This window comes from Pagrus major, chromosome 7 (assembly GCF_040436345.1).
Source record: "Pagrus major chromosome 7, Pma_NU_1.0".
NCBI lineage: Eukaryota > Metazoa > Chordata > Actinopteri > Spariformes > Sparidae > Pagrus > Pagrus major.
This window is the reverse complement of record NC_133221.1, coordinates 14892236-14912965: the sequence shown is the minus strand read 5'-3', so window position 1 is coordinate 14912965 and position 20730 is coordinate 14892236. Positions and strand designations below refer to the sequence as shown.

At 41.4% G+C, this 20730-nt stretch overlaps 1 protein-coding gene across 1 annotated transcript; it reads right to left on the bottom strand.

The window, feature by feature from the left end:
* Positions 1 to 2825: 2825 nt before the first annotated feature.
* Positions 2826 to 17229, bottom strand: LOC140999381 (extracellular matrix protein 2). The gene is made up of 10 exons (XM_073469737.1): positions 17115 to 17229; positions 16827 to 16981; positions 16424 to 16654; positions 16059 to 16314; positions 15344 to 15459; positions 13611 to 13743; positions 13370 to 13527; positions 11750 to 11889; positions 4490 to 4816; positions 2826 to 3003 (listed from the first exon to the last, which is right to left on the bottom strand). The coding sequence occupies exons 1-10, from the start codon at positions 17227 to 17229 to the stop codon at positions 2826 to 2828; spliced, it is 1809 nt and encodes a 602-aa protein (XP_073325838.1).
* Positions 17230 to 20730: the final 3501 nt, after the last annotated feature.

The window sequence follows — 20730 nt, the reverse complement described above, 5'->3', positions numbered from 1 at the left end:
AAACATCTGTCTGGTGTGATGCGATGCAGGTTTAACAGTTTAGCCATGTCACACGCTGCGTGATGGACGGCACTGAAGTGGCAAGCCTGTCAAATGTGAAAATATCCCATGTGACAAGCTGTGGAGGGGAGGTTGGAGGATTTGAGATCAAAGCTGGAGCATCCATCTGTGCAACAAAGATGGGAAACTGCAAAAAGAGGGCTGATGCAGTTGGGTCGGTTTTTATGCACAGCTTCGACTCTGCCTGTACGTGTAGGAACTGCAGTATAAATGTGAATGTGTAGTTTCTTAGACAGTAATGTGCTGTTTGTAAAAATGACTGTACAATTATGGAGGCTGCACCACATGCACAAGACTGAGAGCAGAAATCTAACATGTGATTACACGCCCAAGCTGAGAGAGTGAAGAGTATAAATATGTGTGCATGTGTGTGTGCTCACATCACATATTCAGACCCTGCATGTTCTCTGTTGTCATAACCGCGTTAACTTTGTCATCTGCTTGCCTCTTGACAACCCATTCATCCTTTCTCCCTTATTAACGGTCCATCTCCTCCTCCTTCCCTCCCTCCCTCCATCCCTCCTGCTTTTGTAACTCTGGCATCTGCAGGCGACCTTCTGTTCTTCATTTTGAGCCACAGAAAAAGCTGCTCACTGTTGAAAACTTATACCTGGAGCCAGCCAGTCAACACAGCAAGTGCACAGCAGCCGGCAAATTACCACTTCACACACTGAGCGCGACTCAACGTTTTATCATTTTAATTACGTTCATTAGTCTAAGTGATATACTTTTGTGTCTTTGCACGGGCAGATTAACAAATTAAAGAGCTCATACTCCCAACACTGAATTGCTCACACTTGCATCAGCTCACATGAAATATTATGTTTGGTTGCTTTATTTCTCTGTGGAATGTTTGTTGCAGTAGGATTTGCTGTAAAGCAACAGACAATAATGCACTGGTGGACTCGAGGGGGCAGTGGGATCGCCCCCCTGGTGCCCCCATGTTTGAAAAAACACTGCCCTATAGGGTGCCCCTCTAGTGGACAAAACGTGGCCCTCTCTTCACTACAAGTATATCACGACTTTCTGCACGCTGGTGGCCCCCAGCATACATCTGGTGCCCTTTTTATTTTTTTTTTGCCACTGCAACAACGTGAATCAAGACATCTACATGTTTTAAATAACTGTATTTTTCGCCATTCACCAGTTAACACAACTGTACTTTTATTTTCCTTCCAACTATTATTATTAATTAGATAAGGTTAGATAGGTTTTTTTGCTTTTATTTTTATTTTTCCTTGTTATAGTTCTTCCTTTCCTTTGTTTTGATGATCTCTTGGGTGTAAATAAAGTTGATTGATTGATTGATTGATTGATATGTCCTGTTCCTGAATGGAGTTATACAGTGTATATAGCTGATAATACTGGATGAGAGGAAAGTGCAGCAAGGTTTGTGCTTTTTCCTCTTGCTCTGTTATGTTGTCCTCATAACTACTACCTGGCCTTGAAATGTTGTGGACACAGCTCTCATTCATGTCACCGCGGAGCTCAAAGCATCTCCGAGGGGGCTCGAGATCACAGATATGTTGAGAAAGAAGAATGGTGCATTGTTAGTGTATTTTGTATTGAACTGTACAGGAGGGGGTGAGAGTGAAAAAGGGCATAGGGAGAAGGGACAAACAGCTGAAGATGGATGGTGAGATAGTAGTGGTAGATACACACAGAGAGAAAGCAAGAGAACATCGAGCTCTGGGAAGTCACTCTGTCAATAAGGTTGGCAGGACACCAGAGCTCCAGCGGCTTTAGCTCTCAAACAGGAAAATGGCTCTAAACGCAAAATTGCCTGCCTTCCTCTCTTCTCTGTTTCAAATCTCCTCTCCTCTCTTTCTTCTTCAGCCACATCTTATTGGGCTCAGCTACACATGAACTGCTGCTCTTCTCAGCTTTCACTGATCAGCTTAGATACTTTCTCAGAACAATCGCTGTATTGTGTGTTAAAAGTCAAATTGTTGTTTGTCCCTCAGCTCCACTCTGCGCTAACATGTTCCCTCCTGCTAACCCAAATAATGGGCTGCCCCGCTCCTCTCACGCACACATACTTGCACCCCAATCACCGTACATAATCCTACAGTGGCTGACGTCACCTATACATGTTTCGAGGCCCTCACTGAGGCCCCCGTCACAGTCAGAGTGACTCTATGTGTTTTTACTGAGCGGCTGGTGGTGGATGTTTATGTTGGAACTCATCTGGTAATAGGGAACCTGCGTGATGTTGATATTTTCCTTCCTAATGGGCCCCTCAGGTTCACACTATGTCACCAGACATTTTTTCGCTTTCTCTCAGGGACCCCCATGCTGCAGTCAAAAGATCTGACTGCTTCATGACCCCCCAGTCACATTGAAACACCCCGACTTTACTTCTGCTCAAAGACTCCTCCTGCTGCTCCCAGACTTAGACTAGAAACACGAGTTAATCCATTTCAGTCTTCATTTTCTCAAAGAAATTACTTTAATGAAAAGACAGATTAGAACCAATGTTTCGAGCAGATCTGGATCCTAATCCTTTTACACATCCACCAGAATCAAAAGATTAGCTCCATTACAGTGTAAATTACACATTGATTTAATACATTTAAACATTACAGTCATTGTCCTTATCAAAGACAAGATATGAGAGAAAATGATGGGTTTGGAGATGATAAAATTATAGTGAGATGATGACTCACTAAGCCGACTACATGATAACGCTATTTTTCCAGGAGGCTGTCATCATGAGCAAGGATGCACATGCGTATATTGTGGGTACGTGTCTTTTTCATGTTTGTCTATTGGTTGTATGAGTGTTCCTGCTGTGGATAGAGGACCAGTCCCTGAGCATTAGTGAGACAGGTGAAGGCGTTTGGAGGAATCCTCTCCACCTCCAGCAGATTATTTTCCAAGTGGACCGAAGCCAAGGTGGAGCCAGAATTACGAGGGTGGCACACTTCCCACTTCCTCAACACCCTGCAAACACAAAATGCAAACACTTTAGACATACAACAATGCGTATTCTGTGTCAGATGATCTCCTTGGTTCTTCGTCACCACAAGGTTCACACTTATGGTTTTGAATTAAAAGTCCTAACCAAAATTGGATGGATTGACATGACATTCGGTTCACACATTCATGTCACCCTCAGTTCTTCCAGTACTTTGGTTTATGACCGAATATCTGCTAAACTTATGACGTGGGGTACCTTGATAGCCTAGAGGTTAAGACGCTTGACACAAATATGATTTCCACAAGAGACAACGCTAGAGATGGCAGTTGGGTGGCACGTATCCCGCCTCTTCCCCCCAAAAGCCAATCATGTGCTTTATAACAGCCGAACTGGGAAACATATCAGCGAATTGTTTCGTTGCATTGATGCACGGGGGAGATTCAGATTCATGACAGTTTCAACCGACTTGGTGCGTTTGCAGACAGACTTCTTATAAGCAGGGGAGAAAGGGATATCAGGCTAAATGCAAAGGATTGCCAATAAAATTGAGGTTATTTAAAGATTAGACATTGAACTTGCATTTCTTCAACCACTCTGACGGCATGAGCCGACAGCGTCACGATGGAATGAGCTGTAAAAGAATTTTAAAAAGACCTTTTAAACCTCATTATGGGGCAAAGTCACCAGACCTTTTCAGCGTCTTTTATGACCCTTTGACCATTGAAAGTGGTCTTGTTAACCCAAAATAACTGCCTGATGGCGTTGCCAAGATGGCTGCCAAGTGGCAAGACTTGCTTCAAAGGACTTGAATTTGTGCCCATTACATAATATTAACATGCAGCATCATGATGGTAAACATGCTACCTGCTGAACATCAGCATATAAGCATTGTCGTTATGAGCATGTTAACATGCTGACATTAGCATTTAGCTCAAAAGATGGCTGTGCTTATGGTATGGCTGCAGACTCTTGTTGAGATCTCTGAAACAAAACTTCCCACATGCATTTCAACTTAGCTTTGTGTCTGGTTCTTACATCAATTCAGGAAATCTAAGGTCCTTCTAACACTTCTCTACAGTTGTTTATTGACTGTACTGAAGTTTTGTAGTATGTTCATTGATTTTGGCTACTGACTGTGATAACAAAAAAACACGTCATGTAAAGCTCAGTCATAACTGTTGCTTTGGTCACAAGTAGTCTGGTACAGTTCACAGACAGTAATAAGAAATTGCTGTGATAACAATAGTCACTGACTGCATATCTTTGCTGATGAAGACTGTTGTTAAAAATGTCCATTTGAATACATTTATTTCCATAAGACACTGAATGTTCCACGATATCCTTCTTTGCTTCTTTGCCAAGCTCCTTAGAGTAATTCCAAAGGGGGCTGCACCAGCAGAGCTAATGGTATTAGGGTAGGATTGGGTAACATGCTGGCAAGCACTTAGCTTATCCCTGCATTATGAAAATCAATCAGAAAAACTGACTTCCCGGAAAACGAGACTCTACCTGATCTGGTTGTTATCCAGCCGCAGCACCTTCAGGTTCTTAAACTGTCGAACGCAGCGTGGGACGTCCCTCAGATAGTTGTTGTCCAGTAGGAGCTCATGTAGTGAACGGTACGTTCCAACAAAAGAGAACCGTTCGACACCCTCATTGCTCAAGGCATTGTGGGATAGCTGGAGGGTCTTCAGGCCGGGCCGCACGTGACGGAACGCGAAGGAGGGGATGTGACTGATGTTGTTGTGTTGGAGGGTCAGTTTAAGGAGATGGCGAGGCAGATTCAGCGGCATGGAGGTGAATTGGTTGTAGGACAGGTCCAAGGCTTCCAGGGACCTGAGAGGAAACACACAGAGGACGACATTCAATTTAAAATTCTACTCTCAGATATTTTCAGCAATTCTAGTGGCAATTTAAGTCTGTTGGACGGTTCCTAACGTTGGTCCAGACTGTAATATCTCAACAACTATTAGATAGATTGCCTCTACAGACATTCATGGCCCCAAGAGAATGAATCCTACTGACTTTTAATCTAGCATAATCAGCTCTAAATTTCAATTCCTCTAAAACTGACACTTAAGTATAATAATGGATGCCCATTTCCTCTCTAAATCCAAGGCTTTTAACTGCAGGCCTCATGTTTTATAGTTACTGGACCCCTGCGTAGCGCTGTTGGGGAGTCAGCAGTGCAGAGTAGGAGGCTAGGCTGAGGGGGAATCATGGGGAGCAGCAGGGGAGGATATAATGGGGCCTGGGGGCGAGGTATAATGCAAGAGAGCATGGCAGTTTGAGGGGGGATTTGTGACTGAGTGGCAGATAGGGGAATGAAAATGTGTGGTTTGCAGAAAAGAGAATAAACGGCCATAGAGGGGGGGGACCAGATTTCAGGGGTCTGAGGCGAAGATGTAGTACAGGGGCTCAGTGTTTTTGTTGGAAGATCCTGCACAGCTGTTGTGAGTTTACAGCACAGCTCACAGCAGGAGAGGAACCTCATTTCCTGTTTTCTAGCATCCATAGACCACAGAGAACAGCCAATGGGCCCAGACCACCCTAAGGTGACCAGCCAATGACCACACAGTCAAGTTCAATGGAGACCAATGAGGAGAGAGAGAGTGAAGGGTTATGGATGGAGGAGGCACTTGAACTGGCATTGGGTTGACTGATGTTCAGTGCCTCAGCACTTCTGCTACTCGTAAAGGTGACTTACAGTAAGGCCTCTGCATTAGCTCTCCTCCCTTGAACTTTACAGCTCCCAGGAGACGTTAATCATTGGTGTTTTTGTGGGGTTTAGGGTTAAGGGTTGGGATTTCTATGAGATAGATGATGTGTAACAATGAGAAGTGGGGTTAAAATCACAAAATAAATCAAAACGTTGGTACCTTCAAGCAGCTAAAGTAGATTCTGGTGGCCAAAGTGGACAAAGGCTGTATGAGCACCACAACCTCTTTTCATAAAGGTCTTGATCTGGCTAGCATTTGCTCTGTTTTGAACGTGAGCAAAAGAAAGATACAATATATCTTATATTAGTTGTAAAATTAAAGCTAAAAACTGTATTTTAATTTCTGTATGTTTTGGTGCAACCTGCTGCCGGAATATTACAGATTTTTTTACAGGTATTTTTTTTTGTGAAACAAAGTTTGTTTTAGTAACGTTACCGTTCAAACACAGGTTACATGTAAGCCTACAGCTAACAGATTTGGTTGCTCTGCAATAGTGATTTTGTTGAAGTTATCAACATCCCTTAGTAATCTTATGTCTTCATAATACTAAGCCAACAGCGAGGTATAGCTCAATAGCAAGGCTATTGTAACATAAAATGTTATATTATAAGCCAGTTGTTCTGCTGCCGTCCGGCAAAAGATACATAAGTATCTGCTGCCGTACCACCAGACTACAGAGCAAATTCTTTCTGCAGGCTGTGAGACTCCTAAATTCAACCTCAGCCCTCTGTCATAAAAAAAGTTGTTATTCTCAGACTCTGACCCGCATTAAGAATAACCATCAGCAGGAAGAAAATTAACAATTTCTGATCATTTTTCTGTATCACAGGTAAGGTCTTGGTTAGCACAAGTCCTTCCTCCCTCAGTTCTGTAAAGCAAGGTCCACTATTGACTCCAGGAAACTTGACGTTGGTTACATGCCTCTCAGCTTAACAGAGGTGTAATAAAATATCACATTAATACAACCATTAAATGTTTTATAGAAAACAAAGTTGAGGCAGAGGGGAGGGGAGCACAATGACAGATTTAACTCAGAACACACAAGCCAACACTCACAGAACACTCAGCAGGCTTTTTGTTTAACTTATATGTATTGTGGCTGTTACGGATTGTGGTACATGTGGTACAATGGAACATGTGGTTTCAGCTTGAAATTTAAACCCCTTAAATATTTATCCTTCTATCTGTTTCGCAGGACCAGTTCAGACCAGTTGTTTGCTGCTGATTTGTATTCTAAGTCTTTGCCAGGAAGCTCAGCAGCAGTCCGCCGCTGCGTAGAGCTCCACATGGTATTAATGAGCGGAGGGACACACAGTCCTCTCTTCTCAGAGTCCTCCACCCTCTGCACTCCCGCTCGCTGGCACCTACACACATACGCTCACACCAACACATACGCAACCCTGAGTATGTGCAACATGATGTGAAGAAGAAACATACACAGACAAATAAACATGCTCACAGGCACAAACATGGGAGTTTGAAAAAGCACTCTCTTTCCACAGTAATTAATTACACACGCAACTTACGTAAACCTAAATTGGTTTGTGTGCACAAATGTGTGTGTGAGTAATCAATCTGATGCCCTGCTCATCCTCGGTGTGCTGGGTTGTAATGGGAACCAGCAGGCCGAGGCGTTGGTCTTGCTCTCTTTAACACACGTAGATACAGAGGCACTTATGTAGCCTGTCGTGCCAGCAATACACAAGCTGTCTCACACGTTTTGGGAACCTAACCAAGGTAGGTAATGTGGTCAGGAAGAGCGCCTGCTTCATGCAGACTAGACAGACCAAGACTGGACTTTAAAAAATTGAATGAAGGATGGATGGTGGCACGGCATGCTTTCAGCTAAATCCATGTTGCAGGCTTCTGTGTGCACTGAATCTATTAAGCAGCTATCTGGAAATAATTTAGACAATTTTTCAGCTCTGTTGAAGACAGATTGAGGCACATTTGTATTAATTGAAACGTAAAATATGACTTTAACAGTTTACCGCAGTGGCACATGCAGTAAGTAAGTAATACCTGCTGCAGTATGAGTATTTGTATGCATATGTAGCAGACTATATATATACATGAAATGTGTTTATCAAAGCTAACTTCAAAGATCTAAAATCAAAGTTAGAGGTTTTCACTTGACATCTGTGTGATCAATTGGTGTGTTTTGTGTGCATGTGTGCTTGTTTTCCCATTTATGCAAACTTATTACGAAACCAATTTGATGGATCGTTACAAGTCCCACAAGGCTTGGACATGTCACAACATAACACGACAGACGCATCCTTTGTGCGATGACTGTTGAACCTGTGCCTACATTCAGTCAGTCTGAGCCATTAGCGATGATCTACACAGAGATCCTGTCCAACGACAGCCTGTCTGTCAAAATGACACAACTAATTCAAACCGAATGTGCAAAAAACACCATTCGATCGACACAAACTGCTAACACAAAATAAAGTAGACAACGCTTAATACATTCAATCTAGTTTCTCCTGATAATCTTTGAACTGATAAAACAGTTTACGAGGCTATTGTGTTAAGCTGCATAATACCCTGTAGTATTAGGTAATTTATGCAGAAAGGCCTGATTGCAATCATTTTCCCAATAAAAATCTAAATAAATGGCAGAAAATGAAGCTAGAATTGAGAACATATTACCCATGACACTCTATTATTTTGGACTTTTGGAAGGACTGATGCTTACGCAGCTTTAATCCGCAGGGGTAATTTAAAACATGTTCTGGTTGTCTCAGTGAACATGGAGAGTTTGGAGTCAGCTCTGCCGGCCAGCAGCACTGACGTGATGACTGTTAAGTTTTGATTGACCACAAAAAGGGATGATTTGGAGGCGTGTAAGATTGTTATTTAAGATGACAGGATCGAGTGTTGGCAGGAGATAGCAAACGATTGTGTCGATTTGTGTGTGATTTACATTTTCATCTGTGTGTTTAAAGATAAAAGAAATTGCAAGTTAAACCCCCGAGGAGCAATGTTATCAGCACAGACGTATTATCAGACAAAAAGGATTCTTTATGCAAAAAATGTCATGATCATGATATACAGTATGTTATTATGGGGCTGATTTTAACTACTTTACATACTGACTGTTTAATCTGTAACACTGCACAGTGGTGGAAGAAGTACTGAAATCATTTACTTAAAGAAAACTACTAATACCACGGAGTAGAAATATTCCAGCATTCAAAATTTTACTCCAGTAAAAGTACAATAGTTTTGGCATCAAAATATACTTAAAGTACCGGAAGTAAAAGAACTTATTCGGCAGAATGATCTACTTCAGAATAATATATATCATATTATTGGCTTACAGTCATTGATGTTGCAGCTGGTAAAAGTTTCAAGATTCAAGATTCAAGATCTGTTTAATTGTCCTTATGCAATATCAGATTGTATAAAGACATCTCTGTTTGTAATTCTCAAAGTTACACACACACAAGAAACAAAACTATACAGACAAGTCAGAAGAATAAACTATTCACAGAGGAATGTTGAGGGTGAGTTCAGGAGCCTCACAGCTTTAGTAATTTAACTTGTCAAATAAATGTTGTTGAGTAGATGTACTTAGTTACTTCCCACTATGCACTGCATCATATTTCATCTTTTTCATACATTATATTTTAGTCTAAACAAGTTTATCTTTGTATGTAAAAGCTTAATGTAACAAAGCAGCTAAAGCTGAAGTGGTATAAAAAAAAGTACACTGTAAAGTCTGACAAAGTAACTTTACTTTAAAAAACTGAGGAAACCGATTACCTCAAAATTACCCAAGTAGTACTTTTTTAAAGTAAAGTCAACTTTTAATATTTACAGTGTACAGTTACTCCCTCTGAAATGTAGTGGAGTTAAGGGATAAAGTATAATTTAACAGCAATACTCAAGTTAAATGCAGGAACCTAAAAACTGTACTGTACTCAAATACAGTACTTTAGTACTATGATTTATTTCCACCTCTGCTAGTTAAGCATGTGCTTAACATCGTACATTCTAAAAGTTGACTTTACTTGAAAAAAGTCAGGAAACCACTACGAGGTGATCGGTTTCCTTGATTTCTTTAAGCAAAGCCACTTTAAAGTGTATGCTTACATGAGGTCAACACATGAACAGAAATTGTAAACACAACCAGAGGAAGTCAAACTAAAGACAGAGCTGAGATAAGTTTCTTGGGTATAAAAAAAATGGGATATGGGAAACAAAATCTAAATACCTTTAAAATATTAGGTTGTAATACATGAAGACATACAGAAACACACAGTACTGAGTACTGACCATAGAGGAGATATAAAAACAAGGTAGATAATGAGGTAAGATGGTGGCAGTGGGCCAAACTACACTCCCCAGGTTCCAGTATCCTCCACGGTAGCCTCCAATCGCTGAACCCCAGCAGGAGGTAACAATAACACAGACTCCATGACATGGAACAGAGGCACACCACTAACCAGAACCAGCACTCTGCCTTAACCAATTTACTTTTCATTCTGTTTCTCCATTTTTTCTGGCTATTTCTCCACTCTACAGGGCTACGTGATAACTACATTTCTCCACAAGAAGTTCAACGTGGATTTAATTTTTAAAGGTCTGCAGGATGATATCTAATACAACTACAGGGAGGAGTCTTGGTTTACGCCACTCGGGGTCTCGCTAATGAACTTTAAGGTATCATCTCCTGCTGTGTTGGTGGAGTTCAGGTCCAGCAGAATTTGTTCACACTCTACAAAGTGCTGAAGGAAGCTTTAGGGCCAGATAATAAGCCTGCAGTGCCAAGGAGGGGACTGCTTCTCTCGCCACTAATGAGGTCAGGATGTCAAACGAAGGCTCAGAGAGCAGCATGGTTGAATTTCCTCCATTTTAGCTTCACTCAAACTCTTCCTTTATCTCTCTGTCACTTTTTGGACCAGGTTTAGTGTTTTACAGTTTTCAATCTGTGATTACAAGATAATCATAATTTCCTCAATCACTTTTACCTTGACTATATTTGTGATTTTTGTCTCCTCTCTAATGTAATCATTCAGTCATACAGTAAAAACCAAAGTTTCTCTAATAGCACTTTCCTGTCTTTCTTTCTCTCTTAAGCATTTTCTTTTCCTCAGTTTTCCCTGAAGCTCCCACCGTGGTTCACAAGGATCCCAGGGAGCAGAGAAAAAAACCCACTGGAATTCACTATATTTAAACAACACACACACACACACACGCACACACACAGACACACACACACAAAGACCATCACAGAAACATTGAGACATATATGCACAAACACACCCATGCAGGCACACAGTTGCCCTCAAGCTGTCCCCCACACCCCTGCTCATCTAAGTACACAAGGTCAGCTGTCAGAACTTCTAAGATATGTATGCATGCGTGCTATGTGTGTGTCGGTGCGTATGTGTGTGTGAGAGACAGAGACAGAGAGAAATAAAGAAGAGGAAAACAGGAGAAGAATGCGTCTGTGTTTGTGTTCATCGGTCAGACTTGTCACGAAAGTGACAGACATGATAAAGGAGATAAAAGTACTGGTCTGGATCGTGTGTGATGTGCATTTCTGTGTGTGAATGAGAGCATCTGCCTCATCCATTGATATTGAGGATAGGTGATGCACTAGCCTCTGGATGCAGGTACAGGACCCTGGGGTGTAGAAGGGCTCACTCTGTAAGTCTGTAACCCACAGCCACAGCAGCCCTAAACAGGGTGACCCGCCAAGGGACTTGTAGGGTACTGTGTGCTGTGAGTCATCTATTTCTGTCTGTCTTTGTTGTGTGGTGATGTGTGGAGAGTGCAATGCCAATCCTTCCTGTGGTGGACAGTGCTGTTCAAAAGAACTCACCCCAGGGGGACTATAAAGACTGCCTAACTGCAGTAATCAGAACATCTTAAATCTTTTAAGTGCCTCAACCACCAACTGATAAGATAACAAAAGAGCTCAGGATCCCAAATGAAACCAGTCTACCCTCTTGTGGCTGACAGAGGAACTGCAGAACATTATTCTTCTTAAAATCAGCAGCTCTGGATGGATTAATGGAGGAATCGATGGACGTACTTGAGACGGGTCCAGGCTTGGTTGCCGAAACTGTGCTCATGCAGCAGGTTGTGACTCAGGTCCAGCACTCTCAAATGAACGCAGCCCCTCAGTGCCTCCTCTGTCGCCTCCTCAATCAGATTTTCATTCATCTTGAGGTCCTATAAAAAAAGAAGGACACAAACAGACAGGGATATCTGATTTAGGGCATCATGGTGGCATTGTTCATTTCCATATGTCAGTGTCTGGCTTTCTGAAGTGAACTTAGGGACTTAAACTTGCATTTCATTGTACAACCCCGTGTTGTTGAATGACAAATAAATGAACCTCGAACCTTGAATTTGAAATTTACAGCAGATGGCAAATGTTAGATTGTGATCAGGCAAAGATGCAATAAACTAAAATCCCTATCAATGACAAATTAATATGCTCATACCCATGCTGAGTGGTTGTTGTGCAAGGATCAACTATTAGATCAGAGTGGATCTTATAAGCTGCAGAAGATGGCTAACGTTACACAAGCGAGCGGCGAAGACAAAACAGTCAATCCAATCTCCATGAAATGTTCTTTTCATCTGAGTCAGCAGTGATTCTGATTGAATGAACTGTCTCCTCTGCCTTGCCTGACATATACATGCTTATGTATACGTTGTTTCCATGAGGCAGTGTTTTGTTGGAAACTGGTTGCATAGAGAGTGAAGGTTTAGGGAACAGTTACCTAGGGTCTCTACTTCTTCTCAGAATCTTATCTGGATCCTTACATATGGTGGTCTCCTAAGAAGTTAGCTCATCACCCACGTAATAAGATCAGGATGTTGTTGCACGTCTCTGAATGTCTGCCCATCTTCATATGTCTGTATGGTGCTCAAAGTCTGCACTTTAACCTCCCAGTAATTCACTTCAAACCCAAAGTATAGAACTTTCTAAAACTCCAAACACAAAATGTAGGACACTGGACTGAAAATGAACTTATTATTACATTATCTGTCAAAATTAAAAAATATAAACTACCCAATGAAAATGTAATACATTCCCAATAATGTAATACATTATTGGTTGAGTAATTGCATTGTGAGGTTTTATTTCATTTGTGTTCGAGTTCAGTGTAAATTTTATTACAATTTCAGGAAATTATTACATTATTAGGTGCTACAGTCCTTAAAGGGTAACTCCACCAATTTAACACATTTAAGTGTGTTTACAGGTCTTGGGGAGTACCAATGCATGTGTGGAAAAAAAGCAGTATAAAGCCTTTTGTGGCTCCAACTGAAGCTGCAGATGAGTGATGTCACTCAGTGGTTGAGTTGCATTGTGGGTAATGTAGGCACACTCTTTGTGGACAAATGATTAAATTGATATGGCAGAACCAGGGACATCACATTTTGTATTTCACACATTCTTCTTTTTCCAAACCTGGAGCCTACATTACCCACAATGCAACTTATCCACTGAGTGGCATCACCAGAGACAATTTATCAAATTATGTGCACCTTCCTCTTGAGCCACAAAAAGCTTTATACTACTTTTTTTCACATATGCAGCAGTAGTAGTAGTACACACTTTAATGTGTAAAATAGGTGGAGTTGCCCTTTAAGGAGGAGGATTTTCCCTACAGGACTCAGTAAATTGATACCAGTGCACCTGAAGAGAGGGAGGAAGGCCCAGAGGGAGGGAACGGAAGCGGTTCTTGTCCAACTGGAGCCCCAGAAGCTTCTTTAGTGGTCTGAAGGCTTGTGGTGACACACTTCCCTCGTGGAGAAGATTCTCCTCCAGCTCCAGATTCAACAGATTCGTCAAACCTAGAGGGGCATGCAAAATAATATTATCATTATTTTAATAAGAGATGCTGTTCCTCTTCCATGTACGCAGACAGAAGTCGTACCGGTGAAACAGTGAAGGGTGAGTGCACTGAGCTTGTTGGTGTTCATCTTGAGCTCCTCCAGAGATGGCGGCAGCGCTGGGATCCTGGTGAGCTGGTTGCCATCGAGGTTCAGCTTCTTCAGAAAGGTCAAGTTCTACATGACACGCAGCAAAAAAGAGACATAAAACAGACTAAATGGATGCTAGTCTCGAAATCCATAATTTTCCATCCGGACCTGCCAAGCAGGACACAGTCACAGAGTTCACAGAAATAAACCAACTGAGAGAATTTAAAATCCGTGCATCTCTTCCATGTCATCTATCATGTCGTATTTTTAGTCAAGCCACTCTGTGTGGCTCCTCAGTGAACGCTGCTGTGGTTGATGTGTGTCAAGTAAAAGCAGTGGACTGAGTCTTTTGCAGTATCCCTCGCGCCAGTCCATCAGTCCTCTGTCATTACTGGGATGTGAGGAGAAAAACGAAGAAAAATCTTCCTCTAAAAATAATTTCCTTTTATTCTCCACATCATTGGCTGCAGCTGTATTCCAACAGGTCCGTCCAGCCAATACTGTGAGTGTGCTGATGGTGACGTGTAATGATTGGTCAGAGTGTGGTGTGCTGCCTCGGCGTGGTCAGGATCTGTGTTTGGCATGTGGTCATTTAGAGGTTAGACCAGAGGTTATTCTTAGAAAAGATTAGTTAATGCAATCTGCAGTGCTCTTTTATTACTGTAATGATACAGGATGCAGCTTGATTTTTGTTGTAATTAGATGCAAAGTGACTTGTAAAACTGGCTCGTAACTCACACACTCGTTCACATTCAGTAGGCTGCAGATTCTCCACAAGAGGGAGCTTTTTGGGTCAATATCACACCAAGGAAAGACAAACAATAGTGACTGCAATTTGGACCTACAGGTCTAGAAATGTCAGTGTCCCCTCTAACCTGGACCTATGGCAATGTCTGCTGCAATTATAACATTTGTACCACCGGCAGGCAGTGAGCTTTACTTTATGTGGCTTCTTTTTTTGTTTTTTGTTTTCTGTGTTCATTGTTATGTCATTCTAACCACCAGTGAATATTAACCACTCAATTAAATACTCAAAATAGAAAATTAAAAACAAAAAAAGCTTTAGCTGGAAGGGTTTCCCTCATTTTGGCAGAACATAAAGATGTTTGAGGCAAGTGAGGAGCCTAGCTGGTAAGTAATTTGAGTAACACTTAAGAAGATAGTTCCAACATGTAGCACCATGAAAGAGAACTTTCTGTTTGTTGTTTCTTTTCCTTTGGGCTCTGCCTCTCCTATTTGTTGTTTCTATTTTTTACAGTTTGGCTAGAAACCACTGCTTTCTCTCCAGTTCTGGGGAAGGAAAGTCACATGATGACACACTATTTATCTCAAATATGAACAACTTCACGTGACATTCGCAAGCATAAAAGGGACAGTAACAGTGCAGGCGGAGCAGGCTGGTGTGGTACTTCAGGTCTGGAACTGCAGTTCTATGATTGGATATGTGTCCTTGTGAACTTGTGTCACATGGCACATACATCATGTAACACTCAAGTGTTTATAAGCACAGATACCCTTCAGCTGAACTCTAATGTAGAAGTAAGATGTACTTTACTACTTTACAAGATGTAAACATGCAGAGTACAACTAGGTGTGATATACTTGCAGATGAATATTTAACTGGACTATTGACACACTGACAGTGAAGGAGTGGACAGCTGTGTTGGCTGCTGACTGAGTTACTCACAGATAGGGGGTTTTGGCTGAAAGCCTCATCATCCAGTTTGTTTTTGCTCAGGTCCAATGTGTCCAGGTTCGGCACTCCAGAGAAATCTTGTGGAGCGATGAGTCTGATGTTGTTTTCTTGAAAGATAAATAAAAAAGATAAATAAAGTTACATAATGTTGCTTAAGTGCCTGTAAACCACGGATATGTTTAATTGTGTACATGTCATAGGTATCATTTCATAATTGCTATATTAAGTGTCAATCATAAGACATATCTGTGGCTTGCAGAAACATACATTGCCAACACTTACTCTGGTCATTAGGTTGGATAAATGGCTTCACTTGAATGTCACTTGATTGACACTTATGTCATGCTGGAACTTTTGTTTTGATGTTGATTTAAATAATATATGGTCAGGGAACGTCATTTTTAGTTTTCAGTTAAATGATTCACAATCTTGACCTCAAATTTTCTCTCCAAAAATATACTAATAAGATATCAAAGTGATTGTGACAGCAAACCATGAATAATCCTCAATGTTTAAATGGTAAAATGGTAAATAAATACATGGCTTGTGGCATCAAAGTACGAATCAGAGCCTCTGACAAACGATTTAATGATAAACCAGTTCATATGTAATCAGTGGAGTCCACTTCTATTTTCTACCATTCAACTCAGCACGAACATGTTCATTTTGTGTGATTAATCTACCACAACATCTCTGACACACACACCTGCCATGTCCAGCTTTGTGGCCTGCAGGTTTTGGATGATGGGCAGGTGAGTCAGGCCGATGCCCCTGCAGCTGATTTCTATGTCAGCAGTCTGACACTCACTGAGAGGAGACTCTGTGGAGCTGGAGTATGTCTCTGTTTGATTGCTTGGGGGCTCTGTCGCCTCTTCTTCTTCTTCTTCTTCTTCTTCCTCCTCCTCTTCCTCTTCTTCTTCCTCCTCTTCCTCCTCCTCCTCCTCCTCCTCCTCCTCCTCCTCCTCTTCCTCTTCCTGACACAGGAAATTCAAAAATAATTACACAAGAGAAAAATGACTTCATTAACTCAACTGGGTGATTCAATGAATTAAAGCAAAAAAAAACCCAAACCTCCTCCTCTTCTTCTTCATCATCATCATCATCATCATCATCCTCATCATCCTCATCATCGTCATCTTCATCCTCATCATCATCATCTTCCTCTTCTTCCCCCTCTTGTGTCTTCCCTTGATCCATCAGCCGCCACTTTTCAGCATGAAGCTCCTTGAGGACAGCCAGGAGAGCGCTGGTCTCTCCTTTTCCACGCTTTCTCCAGCCCATTAGGGGTCGCCCCAACCCCGCCTACAATAACCAGCAGGACATCACAACCAACACAGTCTTAGACAAGAATATTACGTAGCTGAAAAGAGATTTAAAAACTTCCCACATGGCAGATAAAATGTGCAACTTTTGTTTTTTTCTTCATTTATAAATTAGCATTTCTGTGTTCACACAGCAGAATCAAGTGCCATACTATTCTATATGCAGCGGCCTCCACTGTAGCGGCGTGTTTCCTCTTCCCCCAGGCACCTCTCCTACTTCTACCAGCCTTCAGTTTCCTGAAATCCACCCCTGGATGTTCCCTCTCCTGCTCTGCCTCCAAGACGAGACTCTCATCATCACTTTCTTCTTCATCAATCGTAAACCAGAGCAGATTAGCAGATAAAGACATAAAGAAAGCGTTGAGTTATTAAAGCATTTCAAAACCAAGATCATGCAGACAGGAACAGGAAGCATTTGAAAGACAAAACCATGAACTTACCAGCAGGGATGGCTGAACTTGAAACATGTGTCACCCTCATATCCATTCCTGGCAGGTGATTGGCTGCTGTTTCTAATTCAGGGGACTCAGATGAGGTTTCCAAGTGCGCATCCATGTCCTGCAAAGAGTTCTGGCTTTGTCCTGATAAAACTGTGCCACACAGACAGATAAATAAGATACAAGTCCTTGGCATCTGCATGGTTGGATGTTCACTCAGTTTGAGCTGTTTCAGTCAGAGAGAGAAGTCCAAAACGATGAAGCAAATCCACAGAAAGTGCAGATGATTATGCCAAAGAGAAGAAACTCTGAGGAGCTGTCAGCGTGAGAGTTTACACAGGAGGATAAGTCTCAAAAAAAAAACCTAGAATTAGAGATCATGAACACTTGTAGTGAAAGCTGTGGTGCAGTTTCTTTGTCGTGAGTCAGCCACAAGCAGTACTTAAGCATATAGCACATGCCCCCAACTCAGAGTGAAAGCTGAAATAAAGTAAGAGCACAACGGTGGGAAGGAATATCTAGGAGGCGGAGAGGTAAAAAAAAACAAAAAAACTCTCACATTGTTAATAAAGGCCCTGGTTCATTGCACCATGAAATATACAGACCCGCCCTGCTCCTCGTCTCCTCGCCCTGTCATAACTGTCTGCTAACGTTAGGTGGAAAACAGATATTTGTGGAGGACATGAGAGACAGACAGGGAGCAAAAGATAGAAACTGGAACACAATAAGTTTCATACACGTGTGATAGATTCTCGTTGGAGGTTATCATGTGGGTTGACGCATGAATTTGTGAGCCACTGTCAGTTTTGTGTATTTCCAGACTGATCTTGGACGTTTTCCAACAGGAGACAGAGTTGGTAGACAGTTCAGCTCAGAGACAGTCTTGTTTGGCGAAGCTCCACTAGCATCTATGTATGAAGACAAACACGACCCCTGAGAAATGAACAATGAGCCCGTCTTTACATTTTGTACATGCATACTGTCTGGGTGATGCTTACACATGTACTCTGGAGTGTGTAAGCTGCACACTCACCGCCAAGCCAAGCAGGTGCCACTGGCTGAGTGTTGAGCCAAGCTGGGATTTTCACTGTGGGGTGAAAGCTGCTGACAGACCCTATTTATTTGCTCACTAACCACACATACACACACTAAATCTGTCAAAAATGTGTGTGCATGTTGTCATGTCCCAGACAACAGCTGCTGTAATTAACAAGCTCCCTCGACATCACCATTAATGATCATATCAGTTACGTCAATTTCATGTGTTAATTTTTGGCCGATTTTGTTTTCCAGCTGATGAGTCAGAGACAACAGCTAAACCCAGACATGTTCCAAATGGCTCATTGGACGACTTAACACTAAACACTGAAACACTCCTGGTGTGTTCATCCAAGGTAAACAGTGATCCCAAGACTATTTGTTTAAATCTTGACAGGAGCGTCCAGTAATCCACTGACCACATTCAACCCTTTCCTTAACCTCAGTCTAACGACACCCTGGATTTACAATTTCCACTGCAGAGAACAGTGCGCTCCAACACACAGCGCGCTTTGCCACCTCTGCTGTGACCTGTTGCACTTTATCTGACATCTCAGCACAATATATGCCTCGTTTTTCTCACTAAATAAAGTTGTCCCATACTAGACAGTCTGAGCACTGCCAGCTCAGAACATGTGACACATATCTGTAAAAGCCACGTAGACCAAACATTCAATAAACAATAACAGAACTAAGAGTCTAAAGCAATGCTGGAATGTAATATTTACAGAAGAACGGTCTGTAAGTACACATTTATGGTACCAACAGTAGTTTTGCAACCTTATATTCTTATTCCAATACTTCTCAGAGGCAAATATTTTACTTTTTACTCCAGTAAAGTTGTCTGACAGCTTCAGTTACTTGTTACTTTTCAGATTACAATTCGTCATACCTTTCAGCTAAAGCTAAATAAAATAGTGGTAGAGTAGATGAAGTTATTATATAATCAATATTATTAGAGTAGTTCAAGTAAAGTTGTAAAATGAGCTCAACCTTAAACATCTCATTTACAGCAGTAAAATGCAACAGACAATTCAACATAGTCAAAAAACAAACACTGACTGTTTTTAGGTTAAGCCTGCTAACACTTGCTAATTAGATGTAAACAGGTGATTTTGACTTTTTTGGTGATTATACTTTTACTTAAGTTTTTGAATGAAGAACTAATAGAGTATTGTTCATATTTTATATGATAAGTATTTTAAATTAAAATAAATTAACTGGTCTACAGCCATGATAGCAGCTTTAAACAGAACTGAAAGGTGACGCATTGAGCTAAATGCTAAAGCCAGCATGCTAACATGCTGAAGTTTACCATGTATACCATTCTAGTTTCTATGGAAGCCCTAAAGGGCCATGCATTCATACATTTATTTCCTCCGTTTTCCCGTGATAACGAGTTAATTTCATTTGTTTTCTCGATCTCGAGTTATTATCTCGAAATAACAACTGCTGTTTTCCCGAGATAACGGGATAATTTTCTCGATCTCGAGATAACGAAACTTTGTTTTCCCGAGATAATGATATAATTATTTCGAGATCTCGAGATAATGGCTGTGATATGATAGGCCTGAGATTACGGAGACGCCCGGGACCTCGTAGCTGGTCAGCTATGTAGTTAACGACGACATCAGGCTCACTTAGATTGCGCCGCCGATATAGCTGAAGCCTTGCTAACCGTCTTTTTAGATTACGCACACTAATGTGTATATTATCTGTAACAGCAAGGCATAATGCTATTTCAGCCTGTGTCAGGCCTTGATTGAAAAGATATGTGACGTGGTGATCGATATGCTCCTGCTCCTCTGACATTGCCACACTGGATGATGTTTCCTGCAATGATTTAATATACTACACTATCGTTTTGTTTTCTCAAGATCTCGAATTAATTATATCGTTATCTTGGGAAAACAGCAGTTGAAACTTACGGAAGCCCTAAAGGGCCATGCATTCATACATTTATTTCCTCCGTTTTCCCGTGATAACGAGTTAATTTCATTTGTTTTCTCTAGATCTCGAGTTATTATCTCGAAATAACAACTGCCGTTTTCCCAAGATAACGATATAATTTATTCGAGATCTTGAGAAAACAAAACGATAGTGTAGTATATTAAATCTTTGCAGGAAACATCATTCAGTGTAGCAATGTCAGAGGAGCAGGAGCATATCGATCACCGTGTCACATATCTTTTCAATCAAGGCCTGACACAGGCTGAAATAGCATTATGCCTTGCTATTACAGATAATATACACATTAGTGTGCGTAATCTAAAAAGACGGTTAGCAAGGCTTCAGCTATATTGGTGGCGCAATCTAAGTGAGCCTGATGTCGTCGTTAACTACATAGCTGACCAGCTACGAGGTCCCGGGCGTCTCCGTAATCTCAGGCCTATCATATCACAGCCATTATCTCGAGATCTCGAATTAATTATATCGTTATCTCGAGAAAACAAAGTTTCGTTATCTCGAGATCAAGAAAATTATCGCGTTATCTCGGGAAAACGGCAGTTGTTATTTCGAGATAATAACTCGAGATCGAGAAAACAAATGAAATTAACTCGTTATCACGGGGAAACGGTGG

What these genes read in the sequence shown, in the direction of transcription:
- LOC140999381 (XM_073469737.1), bottom strand. Translation starts at nt 17,229, where the DNA reads ATGGATGCGCACTTGGAAACCTCATCTGAGTCCCCTGAATTAGAAACA. An exon ending in ATGAAGAAGAAGAGGAGGAG is followed by an intron (nt 16,315 to 16,423) that starts GTTTGGGTTTTT and finishes GAAGAGGAAGAG; the next exon opens with GAGGAGGAGGAGGAGGAGGA. An exon ending in CAAGCCTGGACCCGTCTCAA is followed by an intron (nt 4,817 to 11,749) that starts GTACGTCCATCG and finishes GTTTCCTCTCAG; the next exon opens with GTCCCTGGAAGCCTTGGACC.